We start from the raw sequence: 24551 nt of genomic DNA on the forward strand, positions 1-24551 counted from the left end.
CTATTTCTGCCTTAACCATAAATCAGATGAGTGGACAGAAATGATAAAAGGAATAGTAGAAACCCCGACAAGAATGATGCGTAAGGTACAAGCTAGACTTGTTTTACCAACAGCATCAGCAGTACCCTTAGCCTCACCAACACAGTCAGTGCTGTCAACATCGTTAGAATCATCAGCAACTTTAACATCTCAAGCTCCACCAGTTCAAGAATCACCGTGGACATCATCAATAACGCGTATATTGCATCAACGAGTTATGAAGTATTAACTCATTCTTCTGAAGAATTTATATAAATATTTTATATATATGAATTCGGAAACCAAAATAAATCTTTTCGTACTAAGCTATTAAGTATGAATTGAAAAAGGGTAGATACTACTCGTTTAAATTCATACTACAAATATGCAATGATGTACGTCCTTCGTCAGCAACTTAATCATCGTTAACTACAATCCCTGTTTCAATTCAATGAATTTCGTTTTATAATAAACCAAGTGTATTAATCAATAATATGTTTGATTTTACACTTTCATCTTCAATGTACTCGAAGCTTACTGGGAAACAACATTCATATCTTGCGAAGTTAGCAAGAGTTCAATGAGTATCAGCATGATTTACTAAGGAAATATATATAAGAATAAATGATGAAGTATTGATCCATAACTTCATTAATATTCTGTGAAGAATATGTGGTTCCTAATCGTTTTAGAGATTACTTATTCTAGCTCAAACCGAAAATCAAATGAGTCTAATATTATATTGACTTATTAAATTCATGATTACATCTAAAGAAGATATATATGTACATATATTTTCATAAAGATTGTAATAAAATTCTCTGGTACAAAACATTACTTGTGAAATATTTTTTTTAACGGGTAGGTAATACCCGAGAGATATATAAATTCACAATTAATATGATTATATTCTTCAACTCTGATTCAACAATCATCAACTATACTCACTACCTTCACAATAATATACATTCTTTCATAGAAATCAAAACAACCATTCTCATCCAAATTTGATTACGACAAAACGAAATCCAAGTCAAGACTTAACAGAAGACATCACTCTTAGGACTCTTACATCTTTCAAAACTATACTTTTACTTCAAAACTATGCTAGAACATCATTCGATTCTTGAAACCCAGAAAAATATTTGTATCATTCAAAGTCCTAAAACATCATATGTATATTAACAATTACAATCTATGATCAAACCCTTCGAAATTCCTGAAGACACTTCAAATAATGGACAATCGAGATGATGATCCAACCACACATTACCCGCAGTCTTGCACCTGAAAAGCTCTCGAAACCAAGGACATAATTTAACACGTATCCGCGTTAAATCTTTTAGCATTTATTAGCAAAAATAACTTTGCGATTCCTTTTCAAAATAGTAAATTTTGTCACAGTTTCAGCAAGTCAACCTCGACTTTCCATTCGAAGTAGCGTTATTATAACCTGTAGTACAAACGATTACCCTTTTGTTACCAGGGAACCTTTTATATTCCACGACATTATCAGCAGATGTACCAGCAACTCGTTACCCCTTTGGCGGAATCAACAATTGGTATTTTGAAATCTCGCAGCATTTCTATTTCGGCAGTTATATATATATATATATATACAACGTCTATCCACGAGAATTATATATTTCAAATGTGAAGTTTCTGAAAAATGCTCCAGTCTACGAATTAGTGCTATTAAGTTTTGGAAAAGACTGATAAAGTGGTAAAGACAGTAGACAACAATTACGGTCAGAAGTTTGACAATAAAGAATAATAGATTGGAAAAGCTCGAACGAAAAATTTGGTACTGGAAAACGGATTGAGCAAAGTATAAAGGAGGTCGTGGACAAATCACAATAACGAAATCTACCTTCAAAGAATTCAAATGATTCAGTGTCTGCTGAAACCGTTAGTAAGAACCTTACTCCTTATTCTAAACCTTCACAGACAGATTTTCCGCGTCATTCCCTGATCTTAGATATTCTAAGATATCATCGTATTTTTCATTATAAATATCTCCGATATTCTTGAAGATATATTCCCAACTATCCTCATCAAAAATCATTTATCTCTTCACAATATTTGCGTTTCAACATAAAAGAAACTGTGTCAGTTTCTAAATTCTAAAAAATTCGAGTTTAAAATATGAATGTTTTAAAGTAGTGTTGGAAACTGAAGCATGAATTAGTATAATATAATGACACTTGATCAACGTGATTATATTACAGTAATTCATGCTGAGTTTCTAAATGGAACATAATGATTCACAGATCATAACGTCATCATGTGCCATGTTACACAACTCTTACATTCTACCCAATCTCCAAACATATTAAGAACATATCTCCTTGATAATTCTATCTTTTCGGACATTCTGGTAACTTACCAAATCAAGATCGTGCAATTACTATTTCCTTCTTAGAACATTAACTATGTTTATTTCAAAATCCATACCTACGAATTCCGGACCATTATTCGCTTGACTCGAAGTCGGGAAGAGGAAACAGAAGTATGGAACTGTTGAATATAAAAGAAAATATAAAGCTCGACAACAACAAATAAATTACAAACCGTGTATATCAATACGTATTGCAACGTAAAGGCACGGGAGAATTAACAATACTATAACCCCAAGGTAATAGTAGAAATAAATAAAATCCTCCGGAGGTAGATGAAAAAGAAGAATGACAGAGATGAAAGTTAAGAGTATATCCAGGATCAGTACTGGATGAAGCATACTGATAAATGTTTTAAAGTATGAATTGAGGGAGAAAGAATAGAAGGTATGAGTTGTAAGGAAATGAAAGGAGGTGGATTTATAGAAAAAGATCTGACAGAGCAATTAAAATAGATGATCGCATTTAAAGCAGATTCTAATTTCCTTGATTATCGAAGAATCAAATCTCATTATGAAGATTTTACTCCAAATCTATTGAACTCGGAAATCAATCCTATCTACGTCAAAAGATATGACGAATCTATACCTACTCATTTCACCCTTTGGTGATAGCCTCACTCGTACTCTTCACAAAAATCAAATTGCTTTATCAATATTACTTGATGATAATAAAACTCTAATTTCCAACTCGTATACATCATGAAAACATACTTATTGTCAGCCATGACCATCCCATTCAAATTTCGGGACGAAATTTATTTAACGGGTAGGTACTGTAACGACCCAGATTTTTCCAATCGTTTTATACTTATGAGATTAATATTTACATAAATTAAACCTTATCAACATGATAAGCAATACAAATTGTTGAGACTTGTGTTTTTGAAAAGAGTTTTACACAACGTTTGACCGTCCAATTTGACCGATGATATCACGAACTATATAACATACGATAATTATATGTTTGTGTATATATATGTATTTATATATATTTAATATGATCTAAGGATGGTTTAACATCTCATTGTGTACTAATGACAATGAGTTATAAGTATATTTTGAAACTACTAACTTAAGTTTTCAAAACGATAACTATACGTAACATTCTTTGATATATATACTTATAACCTATAATGCTTATACATGTATCGTATATATAATGTATTTAATAACTTTTTAAGGACTTAAATACATAAAACAATATAAGTATATTCACAAAAGATAGCTATATTTGAATTCTCATTCCGTTTCCTCAAGATTTCTATACGTATATCTAGGGTATATATACCCGTATCATACCCAGCTTCTATATGTATTTACTATTGGTATATACACATCAAATCAACATCCTAATCAACATTATTACTGCCCTAGATATGAGGTAACTAGAATTTATCAAGTAGCATGAATTATTAGTAAGAAAACAAAATTAGAAATCCTTTTCTTTCTTTATAAACTAAAAACGTTTTTATGAATGAACACCATTTCTTCACTCCATTTTCTCATACCTACACCCTCATTTCTCTCTCAAAATACTCCTAACTTCATACTTGATCATCTCCAAGCATTTTCCCCATCATTTAGTTTCAATTACAAGCCTTAAACACCATAAGAAAACTCTTTCAAGAACATATCAAAATAACCACCCATTTGGAGAAGTATACTTCCAACCTTTTGATCTAACTCCACCACTCTTTGATTCCAAGATTTTTTCTTATCTCTTAGAGTAACTTTGTCCAAGTAACTTGAGGTAGTAACCTTGTTCATAATCTTGTTCGATTCATAATTATATAGCTATCTTATTTTATGTTGTAAAATTTTAACAACAAGAACATAGTTTGAATGATTTCAAACTTGTTTGCAAACTAAATAGATCCTTCTAACTTAACTTTTAAAACACTTCAAGACCTGTAATATATCATAATGATATTCTAACTTAACAAGATATAACTTGGTTTTACAAAGAACACCTTAAAAACTGAATCTACGTCGTCGGAGTGCAACCGGGGGCTGTTTTGGGTTGGATAATTAAAAACCATCTTGAACTTTGAATTGGAAGTTTATATTCTGGAAAAATGATATTTCTTATGAATATGTTAATATATAAAAATCTCATGGTGTAACTCAAAGTGTAAGTATTTTTTAGAAAAATGATCATTAAATGTTGTTTTTATGATGGAAAATGATCACTTTCATAAGTTTTATCAAAGTTTGACCTATAACCTGTGATTTCGAATACAAACTAAGGTATTTTTAGTTCATATTCTTAAAATTTGACTCGATCCAAGGAAGTGGCAAGTTGAACCAATAAAAACGGAGTTGTAATGAAGAAACTACGACTAAAACAAGATTGGGTATCCGAAGCTAGTTTAGCTACGAAAATATTTGGAGATAAAGTAAATTAATCATATCTTTTCTAATTAATATGATATTTTATATATAATTACTTATGATTTGATTTTATATATTTCAGGACCACCCGTAAACAACACGAGAAGATTAATCATAAGACCTCATGATTGTACGCAACACGTCATTTGACAACACGGTACTTTATGTACGCAACACGTCATTTGACAACATGGTACCATGGGTCGAGATTAATTCTGATCAATACGAATACGATGGGGTCTTTATTTATTTTATTGAGCAACTAATTGTGGACCACTAACATCGGACTGCTAACTACGGACTAATAAAATATTAAAAGTATTATAAGTATATATATATATATATATATATATATATATATATATATATATATATATATATATAACGATTACTTGAAAAGAAAATATGTTGATATATTATATATATGGTTAGGTTCGTGATATCTATCGGAGACCAAGTCGAGTTAAATACCTTCAAGGCAAAAGTGAGTATATAGTCCCACTTTTAAACTCTAAATATTTCGGGATGAGAATACATGCATTTTATGATTTACGTTATGGACACAAGTGATTAAAATATATATTCTACGTTGAGTTGTACCACTGGCATACTTCCCTGTAGCTTGGTAACTACTATTTACATGTGGTATTGTAAACGCGAATCCTGTTGATAGATCTATCGGGCCTGACAACCCCAACCGGACTGGACGACCAGTATTCAACGGTTGCACAGTACTTCGTTTTAGTGACTACACTTGGTACAGTGTAGTGAGATTTCATAATAAAGGGAATATGCGACGTTGATTAAATGTTAAGTGTGGTTATCAAGTGCTCAACCACTTAGAATATTTTTATTAAAACGTTTATGCATATGAAATCTTGTGGTCTATATTTATAACGCTGCTAGCATTAAACCTATATCTCACCAACTTTATGTTGGCGTTTAAAGCATGTTTATTCTCAGGTTCCTAGAAGTCTTCCGCTGTTTGAATATATGTTAGAGAAACCATGTGCATGGAGTCATACATGTTTTATTCGAGGAAGCATTGCATTCACAAAATCATCAACGTGTATTTATTTTGACTGCATTGTCAACGGAAGTATTCTTGTAAACTGTTATTTACGGTGATTGTCTATATGTAGAAATCATCAGATGTCGAAAACATTGAATTTTAAATATTCATTTATGGTATATCTTTTCAAAAGAATGCAATGTTTATAAAACGTAACATATAGAGGTCAAATGCCTCGCGATGTAATCATATGTTATTGTATTCGTCCCTATGGATTGGGTCGGGTCGTTTCAAATAGACATACTCAAAATGCACTAATAGTCTTATGCATGTCAACTCGAAATTTGGTTAATAGATAACATTTCTTAATGGTTATATTTATATAGTTTATATAATATAATCATGCATATCTTGTAGTTTTGTATGTTAAATGTTGTAAGATATTTTTATTTTGTTGGTTTTTAGGTTTTAACGAAATCGAATCAAATTTGAATTCAGTTTTTTATTGTTCGTTTTCGGTTTTGCTCCCAGAGCTAGAAGTTAAAACTAATTCGATTAAAAAAATCGTAAACCGGAATGATGAACTCCATAATTTAAAATACGATTTGTGATTATTTTTTCTTTTATATCCCAAAAAACTTGCATATCGTGTTCTTTATCGGAAAAAAAAACTTGCATATCCCATGCTATTTATTAATTATATTAATATACTTTATATTACACTTTTGAATAATTTACCCTAGAAAGTATGAGTGTAAAAGAGAAAGCCGTTGTAGTTATATACTTGTATAAAATTATATACAACAACTATATGAATAATATATTGAGTATTTTATTATCTTGGCCTATAAATATATACAGAGTACATATTACATTTTCATATAGTGTTTAAAAGCTACTCACCTCTTATTGGACATTGAGAAATGGAGAAGAAACATAATTTGTTTCCTACAAACCTCAAACTTCTATTAATTCTTGTAACAATAACAATGTGCCTATCTCAAACCCATGGCTTGGGGATCAACCAAGCCGAAACCTTGATGGCTTTTCGCCGTTCAAGAAACCGGGCCCAAGTCAATGCGGTCAATGAAAATAAGATCATCGAAACAAGCTTCAATTGCATGAAAACCGACAACAATGGGAGAAAGATGGAAGATGATTATATTAAAGAAGGGCTTCCTGGTCAGCCATTATCAAAAGAGTTGATGTTTAAACAATATGCAGGGTATGCTAATGTTGATAGCTTAAATGGTAGAAGCCTTTTTTACTACTTTGTTGAAGCTCTTCATGAACCATCTTCTAAACCACTTGTTCTTTGGCTTAATGGAGGTACATTTGTACACATTTGCTTGTTTCTTGAATATGTTTTACGGTATTCCGTTTTGTGTTTCCCTTTTTTTTGTTAATTTTAGAATAACATACCTACAATCACAGGCGATTCTAGCCTTTGGGGTCCGACCTTGTTACTTTGAAATTTTTTTTATACAATGTACTCTTCAAATTGTATAGGATATCATTAATTAAATTTATTTACATGACCCTATACATTTTTAAAATTTATGGTTTTTTTTGAGGTAAACAACCATTAAAGTACCCTTAAAATATAATTAGTTTTAAAACAAAAAAAATGGGACTCCATAGTGTTTTCATCCTGATTCGCTGCTGCCTATAAGGCCACTCCCAACGGTCCGCCCTCACCCATGTCATCCACCCATTTCCTCGAGGGCTCCATTGGCATTCCCCCGCCCTCATCCGCCCTCAACCACTTCGCCCTCATCCAATTCCTCAAATAGCATCTCCGAGGACGGATTTCTTTCTCTTTCTTCATGTATATGTGCAACAATTACTTGTACAAAAGCAAATAAACTTGTACCTTAATTTATTTAATTAATTTTGTGGGGTATGTAATGAGGAGACAGTATGTCATGGTTGGCAATGGTGTGTCCTGGGAGTGTTATGGGAGAAAGTGGTGAGTAAGGTGGAGAGAGAAAGCTGATGTGGCGCTGAGGAAGTGTTGATGACGGTGTCATTGTTGGGAGTGGTCTAATGCAACACACATACTATATACAATCACATCAGAACATTTTCTTTGATTAACATAAATTTAATGATATATAGTATCAAACTCTGTAATAAAACAGGGCCAGGATGTTCATCTCTCGGCGTTGGTGCTATGCTCGAGATTGGACCGTTTGGGGTTAATCCCGATGGTAAAACACTTTATTCACGACGATTTTCATGGAACAAAGGTTCGTTGAATCGTTTCTAGTAACTTAAATCACATTATAAAGTATCAATCAATTTATATAATTTATTCATTGTGTTAAATTGATTGATGATACATATGAATTGATCACCCATTACACAAACAGTTGCAAATGTGCTGTTCTTGGAGTCACCAGCAGGAGTTGGATTCTCTTACTCAAACACAAGTAGTGATTATGACTTGTCTGGAGATAAAAGAACTGGTAGCCTTCCTTTTTCATCATTACATATTCCCCTTTTTATAAAGAAATTAAAAGTAACTTAACAATGGGCCACTAACTACAGTTGACAAACTTTTATGTATGATTCAGTATTAGTAAATGTGAAAAACTTACATAAAGAAAGCTTATAATTGTGTGGTTCATAACTTATATGGCGTATGCACTTATTGTATTCATCTCCAAAAGCACAATGAACTTTTTTTGAACCTCAAAGGATACAGTTATTCTAGCTCTGCATACTAAATGTGATATATTGTTATGTATATTGATATATATATTTTTTTTTAAATGTATATTGATATTAAACTGTGTTTTCGATTCATGTTTCAGCTGAGGACTCGTACGTTTTCTTGGTGAACTGGTTCAGAAGATTCCCACATTATAAAAACAATGATTTTTACATAATAGGAGAAAGTTATGCAGGTAAAACATTACTCCCTTCGTCTTAATTTAATAGTCTCTCTTTAACTTTTCAAATTTTTCTTTACAAACTTTAACTTAAAATATCTCTTTTGTGTAATAATGAAATATATATAAATGAAAGCACGCTTAAAACCCAAAACATTCATATAAATTTCATTAAATAAAATATTGCACAAACAAATATATTTTAAGTCAAAGTTGGTAAAGAAATACTTGAATAGTCAAACAGTGACTATTAAAATTGAGACGGAGTAAGTACATGTTACATTATTGTCTAGAGCATCATATGTAGGAATCACATTATAAGTTGTACCTATAGTTATGCAGGTGTTGAATCTTGTCCTTAACCTTGTAAATTACTGTATGTCACAGGTTATTTATATTTATTTTATTTTTTGTATGTCACAGGTTATTATATCCCGGAATTAGCAGATGTAATTACAAAGAAAAATGTGGTGGGCCACTCTACTTCAATTAACTTCAAGGGTATTATGGTAATAACATCACATTGCTTTTGTAATGACCTGTCTCACATTAGTTTGTAATAATAAAATTTGTCCCTTATAAACTTAAAGTTATGATTAACTAATATCTTTTACCATTGTTTTTAATTGAAACCGAATATATCACATAACAGTAGCAACTTCTACGAGTTGAATCAAAACTAAATATATTTCCATTTTGGTTGTTTTTATAGATAGGAAATGGAATAATGAACAGTGATACGGACGATAAAGGATTTAACGATTATCTATGGAGTCATGCTCTGATATCGGATGAAACGTATAGGAAATTAACACAAAATTGCAACAATGGTAATACTAGTCGTTATTGTACAAACATAGAGGAAGAACTAGGGGAAGAGATTGGTGACATAGATTTCTACAACATTTATGGCCCGACTTGTACGCCATTGCCCGAAGGGTTAATGGCTAGAAAAAGGGGACATCGGAGGTACGGAGGGCTTGATCCATGCGAAGGAGATTACGTTGAAAAGTATCTTAATCTCCCAAATGTTCAGAGTGCTTTTCATGCTAATGTCACCAAATTATCTTATCGATGGGCGACTTGCAGGTTAGAAGACTTTTTTTCCAATGATTTGTACATAAATCATATAAAATAAGCGTGATTAATAATAATGATGATGAAAAGAGGTGCCAAAGAATAAAGATTATAATCGACCCATGAATCGGGCTAGTTGAAATTGTCTTGATTTCGTTTTTAGGGCCGTCTTAACAATTTGGAAGGCCTGCGAAAATAAATATAGGCCCCTTTTAAAAAGTTTAATTCAGACGAAAAGTTGATACTCAAATTTATGAATACGAAAAAAGTTTTTAAGATAGACGTACATAGTGTTTATTTCCTAAATATTTATCCTCTAACTGTTTTATTTAATGTAATTGCATATACTTTGAGATTATATACATTTAAATTTTTGGGCCCTTTTTAATATCTGGGTCCTGGCCGGTTGTCCATCTTGGCCCTGCCGGAAGTCTTTTTATAAACATGAGTAATAATTACGAGTCTATAACTAAAAGTCTAAAACTAATAAAAGGCACATATTTATCATTCCACAAAAAACACCAAGACACATATGAAACTGAGCGTTCAGTTTTATTAAGTTTGGGCCCAAACCAGTTAGCCCTAATCAAAACTTGGTTGATCAATCTTTTTTGGGCCTCCAGATCAGCCCAATTTATAGGCACAAAATTTTAGCCTTGTTCAAAAGTTGGTTCGTTTGACATTAACCCATTTTAAAGGCCCAGAATATCATATTGGGCCGTCAAATCAATCTTTAACTCCTTTCATCTCAGTTTACTAGTTACTTGACAAAAACAAGGGGATTATCACCAAAATACTCATTTTTTTGACCTTATTTGCGTGAGAGCCCAAAAAATAAAAAAATTGCCAATTTGCCCTCGCAAGGAGCAAGGTGCCTCTTGCTCCCTTGCGCCTTGCGTCCTTGCGACTTTGATTTCACCTTGGAGCAAAGAGCAAGACACCTTGCTGCTTGCTCCCAGGTGGACGCAAGGACGCAGAGAGCAAGGTGCCTTGCTCCTTGCTCCCAGGTGGAAGCAAGGACGCAAGGTGCCTCTTGCTTCCTTGCTCCCAGGTGGAAGCAAGGACGCAAGGTGCCTCTTGCTCCCTTGCTTCCACCTGGGAGCAAGGAGCAAGGCACCTTGCGGCCTTGCTTCCACCTGGGAGCAAGGTGCCTTGCCCTTTGCTTCCAGGTGCAACCAAGGCGCAAGGACGCAAGGCGCAAGGGAGCAAGAGGCACCTTGCTCCTTGCGAGGGTAAATTGACAATTTTTTTTATTTTTTTTTTCTTTCACGCAAATAAGGTCAAGAAAATGAGCTTTTTGGTGATAATCCCCAAACAAGTGGTTTATAAAATATTATTAGCTACTTCTTAACTTTACAGTCTTACCTCTTAATTTTTATATACCATATTATTTTAGATCAAGTGTATAAAACACCTTTACCTCATTATTAAAAAAAGATTTGACTATTAAATTTTGATAGATGGGGGTATCATATATTCTTAACTAGTTAAGTAACCTAACAAGTTGGTCATGTTAAGAAAATCTAGATACCAACTACTCAATCATGTTCATGATACTTTTTGTTTATGTCTTTACTTTTTTTGTTACAACTATTTTTTAGAAAAATCTGATAAGTAACTCATAAATTTTGTTGCAGCAAAGTGATTGTGAAATGGAAAGATAGCCCCTCAACTATGTTTCCTATATACAAAAGGCTAATGTCTCAGGGTATCAGAATACTTCTTTATAGGTAACACTTAACTTTCTCTAATCTTCTATTTACAAATAAACTAATTCAAAAACGCGACTTAATACGACAACTTATCAACATTTTTGTACTTGAATCATTTTTGCCAGTGGAGATGTCGATGCAGTTGTTCCAGTCTCTGGCACACGATATTCTATCGACGCCATGAATCTTAAAGTGGTAAAACCTTGGCGATTTTGGATAGATTCTACAAAGCAAGTAATATTTCTCATCTTAACTCTTAACTCGCTAAAATGCGTTATGTTTAATAGACATTACAAAATACTTAACAGATTTGTTGTGTTTGTTTAAAAATTATTATAGGTGGCAGGGTATAAAGTTGTATACGATGGTTTATCGTTTGCTACGGTTCGTGGCGCTGGTCATGAAGTACCTCGTTTCCAACCACGCCAAGCCTTTGGTTTACTAAAGATGTTCTTGGCTAATCGTGAGTGAAATATAACACCAAGAGGGCCTTGATCATCTTAATTAGACGATTTAGTTTATATCTTTAAACTATAGTGTTGGTAATAGTATGTTGTTTCTCATTTTTAATTTCAATCCACCAGGCAATGTTATTTTCACTTCCTTTTATAGTTTTATATCTTTCCACTCTTATATTTTGTGTCACTTTGAGTAACAAATAAGACATAAAAGTGAATCTTTTTTAGCTCGGACACATACACTTTCCTCCAATTATTTAAAGCATTTTTAACCCTACATATGCAATTACAAACTCTTAATTTTTTTTTTACCCTACAATCCGAATTAAAATTAAAATAAGTAACTAGTACACAATGATGACTTCTTTATCTTCGTTTGCGGGGAAAAAACAGAAATTAAGTTATAAAAGATACAGATGATCAGACCCTATATCAATGCAGAATATAGGTGGATTCATAAATAAAAAACAAGTGCAAATATCAACTCTAATTTTACTTTTTAATGACTGTAAGTTCGATCGATATATAGCCCCATCAGAAATTCTCAATAGTTGGTGGCCCGGTCTTCAAAAGTCAACCAGTTGGACTCAACGTTAACATCACCAAAACCCGGCCCCCCTACAATCTACCGTTAGTCTTGGCCACACTGTCAGTAGTCATGTAAAGGGTGATGATCTAAAATCTAAATGCACACATAGATAGTTATGTTATTTATGTGCCCCTTTGATATTAGTATGAGCATTAATTTCTAAGAAGATGATGTGATGGTAAAATAACAAAAACGATGTAAATGAATGGAATGAATTCATTTTACATGTCTCATCTACATTTTGAATTTTAGGAATTACAAGACTGACCACTGAACGTTACAACATCACAAGTTCCTCGTCTGCAAAGCATGCCATTTCTCACCAGAGTTCCAACTCGTCATTTTCTGTATAAAAAACACCATAAACTTATAAGTTACAAGTGGCAAATTTGAACAATTTATCTATAAATTAGTCGATATGGGTTACGGTTGTCTTATATGTAGCGACCCCGACAAATCGTCAAGTGACGGCGTCGACTACGTAGGTCCCATTACCTGGTCATAAGTCTTTAAAACAGACGTTTGACCCAAAATATGTCGCATCCATTCAAGTGTAAAGATTGTTTCAAAGTTTACAAAGATAATTGACCACAAGTTAAGTTACAACGTTATAAGTACAAATGAAAACTATGCGACACAGTTTAAATAAGTTCAAAAGATGCTCCAAAATGCATGTATACTCGACATCCAAGCAAGTATCAAAAGAGTGCGGAAGCATGTATCACTAAGCATTCAAAACCTGAGAAAACATAGAAGAATCTGTCAACGAAAACGTTGGTGAAATCATAGGTTTAGTAAGTATTAAACGTTGTTTTTGAACCACAAGATTTTGTATTTCCATAACGTAGATTATCCAAATCATTTGCATTCCAAAAGTGTTGTTATACGCGAGCACTCAATTATCAAAACTTAACCAACGTTACCCCATCACACAGTGCTAGAACCCACACTAAAACACAAAAATATATTTCATCCGCATAACGGTAGCGAACCGTCCGAATGAGGGTTTGTTAAACCCGTATGGCCACACAATATAAGTTCTCGCTTACACCCTGTAAGTGTAACTAATGATAATCGAATTGAGGCATTTTTGTTCTAACTCGCACGTGGAATGTTTGTTTTCACACTTGTGTTCAAAACATAAAAGTAAGTAGTACAAGATGTAACAAAGTATATGTTTTCTCAGCCCACGATTTAAAAGTATAAAAGTTGTTGAAAAGGTGGGACTATGATCTCACCTTGAGCGCGAGAGTTAATAAAGTACTTCAACAAGTAGACGCGTGCAAAGACAAAGCTAGTCTTGACCTAAACATATAGGTTGTATCAATAACGGTAAACACAAACGGTCAAAGATGTTCAATTAGTCCTATGGCTCGTTACGACTCGATTAATATAGCATGTGAATCAATTTGTCAAGTTTCATGCACGATACAAGTAGTTAAGTATGTTAGAACGATTGTATAATCGTTTGGTTAAGTTTGACTAAAAGTCAAACTTGGTCAAAGTCAAAGTCAACGGGGTCGGGTCGGGTATCCGACAATTTTCCCAAGACGAGAAGTCATATAAGAGCCTAATAGTCAAGTTTCATGTTAAACGGAGTTTTAGTTAAGCGGAAACATTTTTGTGACATTTAAAAACAAAAGAGAGTGGCCTGGGGTTTTTGCGCGGCGCGCACTGGGTTGCGCGGCGCGCACCCAAGTGCAATTTCTGGTCAGAACTCAACCAAGAAGGCAAACATCTGGGATCTCTGATTCTGCGCGGCGCGCGGGTAAATGCGCGGCGCGCAATACCTGGGAATCATGCAGTTTGCAGAAAAAAATGGTCCAAGTCACGAACCAAAATACAATATAACACATTTCATGCACCGAAAACACTTAAAACGCATAACCTATATCATTGGAAAGGTAATTTGACAAGGAAAACAACTAAACACGTTTCATCAAACAAAAACATCAATTTCAATAACCGATTTTCCGTCAAGTGATCATTAAGAATCCATTTTCAAAGTTTCAAGTTCATCAAATGCATTTTAAGTTTCGGGAATCCAATTCACACATGTGATATGCCGTTTTGAAGGTAATGAAGCATACATTACTACTAAACACTAACAATTAACATTTCATGGCATTCAAGCATCCAAAAATTCATGTCAAGAACTATCAAACCCTAGTCAAACATCTCAAAATCAATAATCATGTTTTTGGAGTTTCCTTAATCAACCTATACATCAAAACGAAGCTAATGATACTAGTAACACTTTTAAAACATGCACTTTAACAATCTAACAACATTTGATCATCCAAAATCAAGGATTTAGCAAGTAATTTTCATATTGAACTAGCTACACCAAAAACAACGAATCGAGCATACAAATTACATACACGACATCACAATGAGCCATAGACACTAATTAACAACTTTATAACTCAAAAATCTCAAGAACACATAAAATTAGTGATTTTAGAAAGTTACCCAAATGAGATGAAGTTGGTATCAAATTGAAGAGGATGAAGAGAGGATTCCAAATATGTATTTTGTTTAGTTGTAAGCTTCCTTGATTGAATTTGGATGATGAATTTATGAATTGGGTTTTGAGAGGATTTGTGAAAGTATTAAAGAAAAATGGAAAAGAAAAAGATAAATGAATGGATGAGGGAGGTTTGACCTCTTTGACCTAGTCAAAGGTTTGGTCCCTTGGCAAGTTTGGTCCCTCTAGTTTCAAAGCGGGTGCGGGAAATAACCAAACGAATATTTTAAAACGCTCGAGTAAACGGGTGACGTTATAATTAAATAACGAGGATATTATGAACGTTAGTTAACGAAAGATACCAAATTAAATGACGAAAGATATTATTAAAAAAAAAAGACGGTGTTAAAATAAATTTAACGGAAAAATGCGGGATGTTACATTATCCACACCTCAAAAGAAATTTCGTCCCGAAATTTAGTTGGAAGTAATAGTCGATGTCTCTTACTCGAGACCTAGTGTAGTAACTCTACGAATGATTGAAGGTACTTTCGTGGACATTCCACGAATCCGGATAGTCGAGGTGTTACGTTGTATTAGGGCTTGGTTTTACGATCCACAAGTTCAGCCGGTTTTCCCTACGAGGAGGAGTTTGTCATCAATAGTTGGTGCATCTAGAAGGATTGCACGTTCCTGTTCCGCAGGACACGTTTCTAAGTTTGTTACACGAAATGTAGGGTAAACGGAAACTTAATTTAGTCGGAAGTTATAAACGATAGGAAGCGGTTCCAATACGCCCCAAGGTTTCAAAAGGTTCGATATTGCGGATATAGCCTTTCTCGATTTTCCAAAATGGATTACACCTTTCCAAGGTGCGGTTTCTCAATATTACGCGGTGACACGCTGGGATTTGTGAGGTTTTTATCTAAGTTTGGTATAACTCTTCTGGCGACTACGGGTCATCTCGAGCCTTTCTCGGACTTGAACGATCTCAATTGTTGTTTCTTGATGGAGTTCAGATTTCGGTGGTTGATGCTTTGGTTAAATGAACAGGGGTATGACATTAGCGGTCATATAGGGTTTCGGAAAGTGCGCGTGAACACACGAGTGGTAACTACTGTTGTAAGAGTGATCTACTAAAGGTGACAATACGAGTTTGTGACATGTCTTTCCAAGACGTAAATCGTTCGTTTGCTCGGTTCGTCAGTTTGTGGGTGGTACGCGGTACTCATGTCTAAGCGGGTTCCCAAGGTTTCTTGTAAAACTAGAAGTGAAACGAGTATTTCGATACGGAATAATTGACAAAGATACACCGTGTTGGAATAGAATCTCTTAAGATACGTTTGAACAAGTTAGTTAGGGTTCGAAAAATGTTCGTTAGGACTATTCACCCTCGTGGCGAATACTTATGTAATATGAGGAGTTTCTCTATCCATGGAGAAATGTTACAAGGAGTTTCTTTAAACGGAAATGCGAACGGTAAAGATAGTAGTGAAATGAGGACTTAGAATAGGATGAGTTTACATCTCGAGGTTGCCATAACGTGCCTCTAGTTGTCAAAAGTTGAAGTCTGAAAGAGAAACGAGGTAGTACACGTAGTTGTATAGTTCGGGGTTGAATAATAGTTGACCGATTATCAGAAACACAAGGGCGTTAAGTCAAAGAAGAGTGAAGTATCGTTGGATTGTGTGTTATCTTAAATCCCAGTAATATCAGACGGTGACGGTGAAATAACAGAGGTAGGTAGTGTGGTACGGGATGACGAGAAAATTGATCGGATCCACAATTTAGTATTCGAATTCTTCGTGCAAAATAACGAATTTCAGTTATGTTGATTTTTGAGTCGAGAGAGTATGCCTTTCGGCGTTCAAGTAGAAATATTTCCATGTTTGAGTTCCATCTGTTGCTATACGATTTTAACTAGAAATGTTGGTGTGAAGGATCACGCTCAAGGTTCGAACACGGAGAGGTTTAGAGTTTTTCCTTAGTGAGTTAACGAGTTTAAAAGTCGTGTGACACGAGAAAAGTCAGAAATGAATCCTCGGTAAAAATAGACGAGATCTAAGATTTTACGAATACAAGTCTGAGTTGGGAGAGTTTCCTGATTACATGTGGCTTGATTTCGAGATTGATTGTAATGCCTTGACCATTAACATCATGGTCTAGAAAATTGGACTTCGTTCAACAGAAATTCTCACTCGGAGAATTTGGTATAGAGTTGCTCTTTTCTCAAAAGTTCGAGCTTAAGATGGTGATGTTGTTCGTTTTCCTTCTTTACTTGAATAGGTTAAGATGTCATCTATAAATACGATAACAGATTAGTCTAGATAAGTTGCATACGTGGTTTAGGAGGTTCATGAATACGGACGGAGTCCTAAATAAATCAAACGGTACTAAGAGAGATTTACAACTAACGTCGCGAGTTCAGAAAATGGCTTAGGAGACATCGTCTCCCTTAACCCCCAATTGATGATAACCGGAACGGAGGTCGATTTGGAACATACGGGATTCGTGCAAATAATCATGAGGTCATGGATGCGAGGGAGAGGGTATCGGTTTCCAACCGAAAATTTCTTAGTTCACAATAATCTATACATAAATGTAGGGCAACAATTTCTCCTTAATGAATAGGTTTTGAGCTCCCTAGTTCTATAGGTGTCAAGTCAATATTCTTAACGTATATCCTCCGATAGAATTTATAGACACACAATATCTTTCCGTTGGTCGCTTAAATTGCCTAAGTAGTATCTAAGGGAAAAAGGTGGAATGTAATGAGTACAAGTCAAAGTCTTGGTTGTAAAACGTCTAGCGGTAATTGAATCGAATAAGTATGAAACATACGGTTTGTTGTGAAGAAACGTACCCGTTACTAGTCCATCGTCGTTCCGGGCATCCTAGGTGTCGATGTTGAAGGTTCAACGGCGTGCGTTGGGGTTGATTTTCTTATTTGGGCACACATTCCTAAAATGACCCAGTTGGCCACATTCGAAGCAAGCACCCGTTCTGTGTGCGTTGGGCATCTTTCGAGCGACGGGTCCTTGGCGCCGGTGGCGAAACCTGCCACATCCTTCAAAGTGATGCTTGTGGCATTCGTTACAAAAAGGTAGTTTTCCGGTATAACCTTTCTTGTCGTTGGAGGCGAAAGGCTTCTTGGAGAGGTTGTTGTGGTTGTGGTTGCTTGATTGAGAGGCTTCCCATGTTCTTTTATTGCCGCTCGATTGGTTCTCGACCATTGGTGCCGGCGTTTCCATTTCATTCGCCGTGTCTAAAGTATGGCGGGCCATTGTTAAAGCCTCTTGTAGGTTAGTGGGTCGAGGTGTCATTACCCTGTGTTGAATGCTCTTAGGGAGGCCATCCATGTAAAGTTCGACTCTTAGGGATTCGGGAGTCATGATATTTGGACACATTGTGACTAGTTCGGTAAACCGTTGATTATAAGCTTCGAGGTCGTTCCCGACCGTTTTTAAATTCCTTAGCCCTTGCTCGAGCCTTCGAGTCTCATCGCGCGGGAAGTATTCGGTGATCATTCTTTCTCTTAATTCGGTCCAAGAGAGTGTAAGGGCTTCATCGGTACCCACTGATTGTACATACGTGTTCCACCATGAGAGAGCGATACCGGTAAGAGTGAGGGTGGAAAACTTGACCTTATCTTGGTCCTGACAACCGCTTATGCTAAAAACGGATTCTGTTTGTTCAAACCATCGGGTGAGAGTAACCGGTCCCCCGGTTCCATCGAAAGTGGGAGGATTGTACTTCATGAAGTTCTTGTAGGAGCAACCTTCGTTTGAATTACCGGTTCCATGATTGTTGTTGTTAGAAAAGTGATCGGCCACGGCCGTACCCACGGCGGTGGTTATCATTCGTTGAAGAGCTTGTTCTAGGGTTTCGAGAGGAGTATTGTGTTGACCTTGGTGAGCCATTGTTCCTTCATGACACAAGAATATCGTTGGTTAGTATTTTCAACAATACTAACCGGAGTATGGAATAAGGATAGAGAGGAAATTTTTCCTTGACTCGCCTTAAATTCTTTACGTCATAATGTCGGAACGTCCATGTGAATCACCGTAATATAATCCCGGAAATTATATTACCCTGATTTACATGTGCATTTAACATTACTTTATAAAGTCAAGGTGGCGCGTCAACAAAATTTATCAACGTAAGATCAAGATCGAATACGAGTTAGATATGATAGAAGAGTTCGAGTATAAATGCACAAATAGTCAAGTAATTCCTACTTCAGTCTATATGCCGGTTGTAGTCTAGATTCACCTATGTACCCTATGACTCGGGGTGGACACAAATGAACTCTAAATCCCTACAACCAAGGCTCTGATACCACTTGTAGCGACCCCGACAAATCGTCAAGTGACGGCGTCGACTACGTAGGTCCCATTACCTGGTCATAAGTCTTTAAAACAGACGTTTGACCCAAAATATGTCGCATCCATTCAAGTGTAAAGATTGTTTCAAAGTTTACAAAGATAATTGACCACAAGTTAAGTTACAACGTTATAAGTACAAATGAAAACTATGCGACACAGTTTAAATAAGTTCAAAAGATGCTCCAAAATGCATGTATACTCGACATCCAAGCAAGTATCAAAAGAGTGCGGAAGCATGTATCACTAAGCATTCAAAACCTGAGAAAACATAGAAGAATCTGTCAACGAAAACGTTGGTGAAATCATAGGTTTAGTAAGTATTAAACGTTGTTTTTGAACCACAAGATTTTGTATTTCCATAACGTAGATTATCCAAATCATTTGCATTCCAAAAGTGTTGTTATACGCGAGCACTCAATTATCAAAACTTAACCAACGTTACCCCATCACACAGTGCTAGAACCCACACTAAAACACAAAAATATATTTCATCCGCATAACGGTAGCGAACCGTCCGAATGAGGGTTTGTTAAACCCGTATGGCCACACAATATAAGTTCTCGCTTACACCCTGCAAGTGTAACTAATGATAATCGAATTGAGGCATTTTTGTTCTAACTCGCACGTGGAATGTTTGTTTTCACACTTGTGTTCAAAACATAAAAGTAAGTAGTACAAGATGTAACAAAGTATATGTTTTCTCAGCCCACGATTTAAAAGTATAAAAGTTGTTGAAAAGGTGGGACTATGATCTCACCTTGAGCGCGAGAGTTAATAAAGTACTTCAACAAGTAGACGCGTGCAAAGACAAAGCTAGTCTTGACCTAAACATATAGGTTGTATCAATAACGGTAAACACAAACGGTCAAAGATGTTCAATTAGTCCTATGGCTCGTTACGACTCGATTAATATAGCATGTGAATCAATTTGTCAAGTTTCATGCACGATACAAGTAGTTAAGTATGTTAGAACGATTGTATAATCGTTTGGTTAAGTTTGACTAAAAGTCAAACTTGGTCAAAGTCAAAGTCAACGGGGTCGGGTCGGGTATCCGACAATTTTCCCAAGACGAGAAGTCATATAAGAGCCTAATAGTCAAGTTTCATGTTAAACGGAGTTTTAGTTAAGCGGAAACATTTTTGTGACATTTAAAAACAAAAGAGAGTGGCCTGGGGTTTTTGCGCGGCGCGCACTGGGTTGCGCGGCGCGCACCCAAGTGCAATTTCTGGTCAGAACTCAACCAAGAAGGCAAACATCTGGGATCTCTGATTCTGCGCGGCGCGCGGGTAAATGCGCGGCGCGCAATACCTGGGAATCATGCAGTTTGCAGAAAAAAATGGTCCAAGTCACGAACCAAAATACAATATAACACATTTCATGCACCGAAAACACTTAAAACGCATAACCTATATCATTAGAAAGGTAATTTGACAAGGAAAACAACTAAACACGTTTCATCAAACAAAAACATCAATTTCAATAACCGATTTTCCGTCAAGTGATCATTAAGAATCCATTTTCAAAGTTTCAAGTTCATCAAATGCATTTTAAGTTTCGGGAATCCAATTCACACATGTGATATGCCGTTTTGAAGGTAATGAAGCATACATTACTACTAAACACTAACAATTAACATTTCATGGCATTCAAGCATCCAAAAATTCATGTCAAGAACTATCAAACCCTAGTCAAACATCTCAAAATCAATAATCATGTTTTTGGAGTTTCCTTAATCAACCTATACATCAAAACGAAGCTAATGATACTAATAACACTTTTAAAACATGCACTTTAACAATCTAACAACATTTGATCATCCAAAATCAAGGATTTAGCAAGTAATTTTCATATTGAACTAGCTACACCAAAAACAACGAATCGAGCATACAAATTACATACACGACATCACAATGAGCCATAGACACTAATTAACAACTTTATAACTCAAAAATCTCAAGAACACATAAAATTAGTGATTTTAGAAAGTTACCCAAATGAGATGAAGTTGGTATCAAATTGAAGAGGATGAAGAGAGGATTCCAAATATGTATTTTGTTTAGTTGTAAGCTTCCTTGATTGAATTTGGAGGATGAATTTATGAATTGGGTTTTGAGAGGATTTGTGAAAGTATTAAAGAAAAATGGAAAAGAAAAAGATAAATGAATGGATGAGGGAGGTTTGACCTCTTTGACCTAGTCAAAGGTTTGGTCCCTTGGCAAGTTTGGTCCCTCTAGTTTCAAAGCGGGTGCGGGAAATAACCAAACGAATATTTTAAAACGCTCGAGTAAACGGGTGACGTTATAATTAAATAACGAGGATATTATGAACGTTAGTTAACGAAAGATACCAAATTAAATGACGAAAGATATTATTAAAAAAAAAAGACGGTGTTAAAATAAATTTAACGGAAAAATGCGGGATGTTACATTATACTCCATTAACTGGTTAAACGGATCAAGTTGAAAGATTAAAGGTAAAATAAAAATGCGTCAAAAGGATGAGCTTGTTAAAAATTATCTGAAATGTATTCAATTGCATGAATACAATTCATTACTTATCTAAATACTTCACTACGAAAACATTGATGTATTCCTAATGATATGAATTTTTTATTACATGTCTAATTTTATTTTTTTTATGAAATGGACAATATAGCAAGTCAGCCCAGCCTAACCTATTTTGACCTGCACTAAAAAATACACAATTCGCCAGAAACTCGTTTTGACCTTTACCAACAGCACCCATTTTCTTAATCTACAAAAGGTCACATATTTGGAAAAAAAATGTGTATTGTGACATCAGCCCAACAAGGCCATTTCGACGCATACAAAAAATTTCCCATTTGTACCTCATATTTCTTTATATAATGATCTCGTGCTACAAAATGCTTACTAGATATATCAACGCTTGTAAAGACCAAGTGACGATTTCTCTCTCTCCTCGACTCTCTTTCTTGCTGCTTCTCTTGCCTTGAGTGCAGCTGCTTCTTCCTCAGATACAACCTTCGGCTTCGTATCTACTCGTTTTCTCTTGTTTATAGCAATAGACGACGGTTTGTTCACTGATCGTGTAGGGTTTACAGATAACCGTTGAGTTTTGGATTCGGTTTGACTTTTTGAAGTCAAAGATGTTGAAGCAAAAAAAGGTTTCTTATGTACAGGTCCGGAAGAATGTTTAGCTGCAGCCGCAAATGCTTCCTCTTGGCTAACCCACTTACCTGTAGTAATTTCGTGCATCAGAATAAAAAAAAGTTCAACAACTCGTGATAAAAGGATAATGTGGTTTTGGATGTACCTAAAGCATCAGTATAGTAGAAGCCAGAGTTTGAATCATAGTAACAGCCGTTACTTTTATTGTAGTAATAACCTGATGAGGTGTCGTGCTCCCATTCTGTCACAATAAAATGATATATCATTATCATTAATAATCATAGTGAAAAGGAAATTGAGAATATCATAAGATAACCATAAACAGATTACTAACAAACGCTAGCATATGGAGTTCACTCATAAGTCTTGATATATAAAATACAGTATGATCCACATAAAGCATATCAACAAGTATGCCATTCTCACACTCATACATTATAAAAGAAAAAGAAAAATAACTACATAAGTGTGATTCATTATTACAGGGAGATATATTCCTTGTAGTAACCTATTTTCTTAGACATTAGTCCAGTATTATGCTTTCATACATAATCTTGTCGCATTTTCAGTGTTCTCATCATCTCATATTAATCTCCTAGCTACCCTATCAATTGTCTTCCAAAATGTATTACAATAGAAAGCACCCCAACAAATGGTCTTATAAAATTTGCCACTAAACTAGTGATTTGAGAGAGAAAACCAAACTTCAAGAAAAATGTACTTGACTAGCAATCTATAATGGCTTCACACTGTCAGGACTTGTAAGGGTCTACTGAAAACCGAAATTAGCAAGCAGACAAACTCCCAATTTGGACCTTTCATTACAATTACGTGTATAAAAAACTATTCCATATATGTTCATTGAATAAGAAAGAACAAAACATGGTTAATACACTTCTGTCTATTGTAAAGCTATTTTTTTTTTAGAATGGAAACCTAACATAGTGTCTATAATTTGCATGATGTTTATAGGGGTGAAGTATGTCTTTAAAGGATGACAACTCATTCGTAACTCTTAAGTAATACAAGACGATATAAGCGATGAGAATCCTAACCTCCAGCTATTGTAGATCCATCACCTGTCCCTTCACTGTTTAATGAAGGTGCATTAGAATCCCTAGCCTTCTGAAAAGTCGATATATCCTTCTGATAGCTTCGACTCGCTTTCTGCAACCAAATTGAAAAGGAACTACATAAGCATAGTGAAATACAGTAATCAACACACTGCTTATAAGTATAAGCCAATAGATGTTGCCTTCTTGTAATTACTGTAAAAGATAAATAACAACTACTTCAAAAGTAGAACGCAAGAGCTTATTTTAAACAATCTGAGACAGAAACATAAAACATGTTTGATAGAAATATCATATTCGACCTCTTCAATTTGAGTGAGAACACGAGCTGTTTCCTTCTTCTCTTTATCTTTTGCAACTTTATCTTCTCTCATATTAGACAGTCTCTTGGTAACATTTTCTTTGTGCTTTGAACCAAGCTCATGATTTTTAATGCTCGACGGATTGTTCGCTATAAAGATTTTGCACAAGTCACACCATTTTTTGCCTTGACTAACCCAGTACTGAAAGTTAATAAACATGATATCAGTAAGATAGTAAATTATACGAATATAAATACAGCAAATTTGAATTCTACATAGCATAATTCTAAAACAAGTTAAATAGCAGCATAGAGCACATACACATTAATTATCGAGAAATATAGAAATTGGAGACGATTAAACTACGTTCATATCATCAATTATAAAAAAAAGTTATCTGATTGATTAAAATTAGGTTTTGAATTTTTGATAGAACTAATTAGAATCATAGAGCACGTATTTAGTAATTATGGAGATAAAATAACGGTACCTCTGTCATTTTTTGTAAGATGAAACGGATAATTGAGATGTCCGTATAGCAGAATACGAGTTATGAGATTCAAGAGCCCCCAATTTACTCCACAATTTGCGTAGATTTAGATAACAATTTAGGGCTTCGAATATT

The 24551-nt window shown here is 34.8% G+C and overlaps 2 protein-coding genes across 2 annotated transcripts; one reads left to right on the forward strand and one right to left on the reverse strand.

Moving 5' to 3' along the window:
* Positions 1-6742: 6742 nt before the first annotated feature.
* On the forward strand, positions 6743-12082 carry LOC139871834 (serine carboxypeptidase 24-like). Its single transcript, XM_071859578.1, has 9 exons — positions 6743-7148; positions 7961-8068; positions 8192-8287; positions 8636-8728; positions 9137-9222; positions 9426-9802; positions 11428-11520; positions 11628-11736; positions 11842-12082. The coding sequence occupies exons 1-9, from the start codon at positions 6743-6745 to the stop codon at positions 11971-11973; spliced, it is 1500 nt and encodes a 499-aa protein (XP_071715679.1). The 3' UTR covers positions 11974-12082.
* A 601-nt stretch (positions 12083-12683) lies between these two features.
* Positions 12684-24551, reverse strand: LOC139873064 (zinc finger protein ZOP1). The gene is made up of 6 exons (XM_071860995.1): positions 24417-24551; positions 23927-24127; positions 23607-23718; positions 22697-22792; positions 22295-22619; positions 12684-12894 (listed from the first exon to the last, which is right to left on the reverse strand). Exons 1-5 carry the CDS (start codon positions 24423-24425, stop codon positions 22303-22305), a joined length of 735 nt encoding a protein of 244 aa, XP_071717096.1. The 5' UTR covers positions 24426-24551; the 3' UTR covers positions 12684-12894; positions 22295-22302.

This window comes from Rutidosis leptorrhynchoides, chromosome 10, assembly GCF_046630445.1.
Source record: "Rutidosis leptorrhynchoides isolate AG116_Rl617_1_P2 chromosome 10, CSIRO_AGI_Rlap_v1, whole genome shotgun sequence".
Lineage (NCBI taxonomy): Eukaryota > Viridiplantae > Streptophyta > Magnoliopsida > Asterales > Asteraceae > Rutidosis > Rutidosis leptorrhynchoides.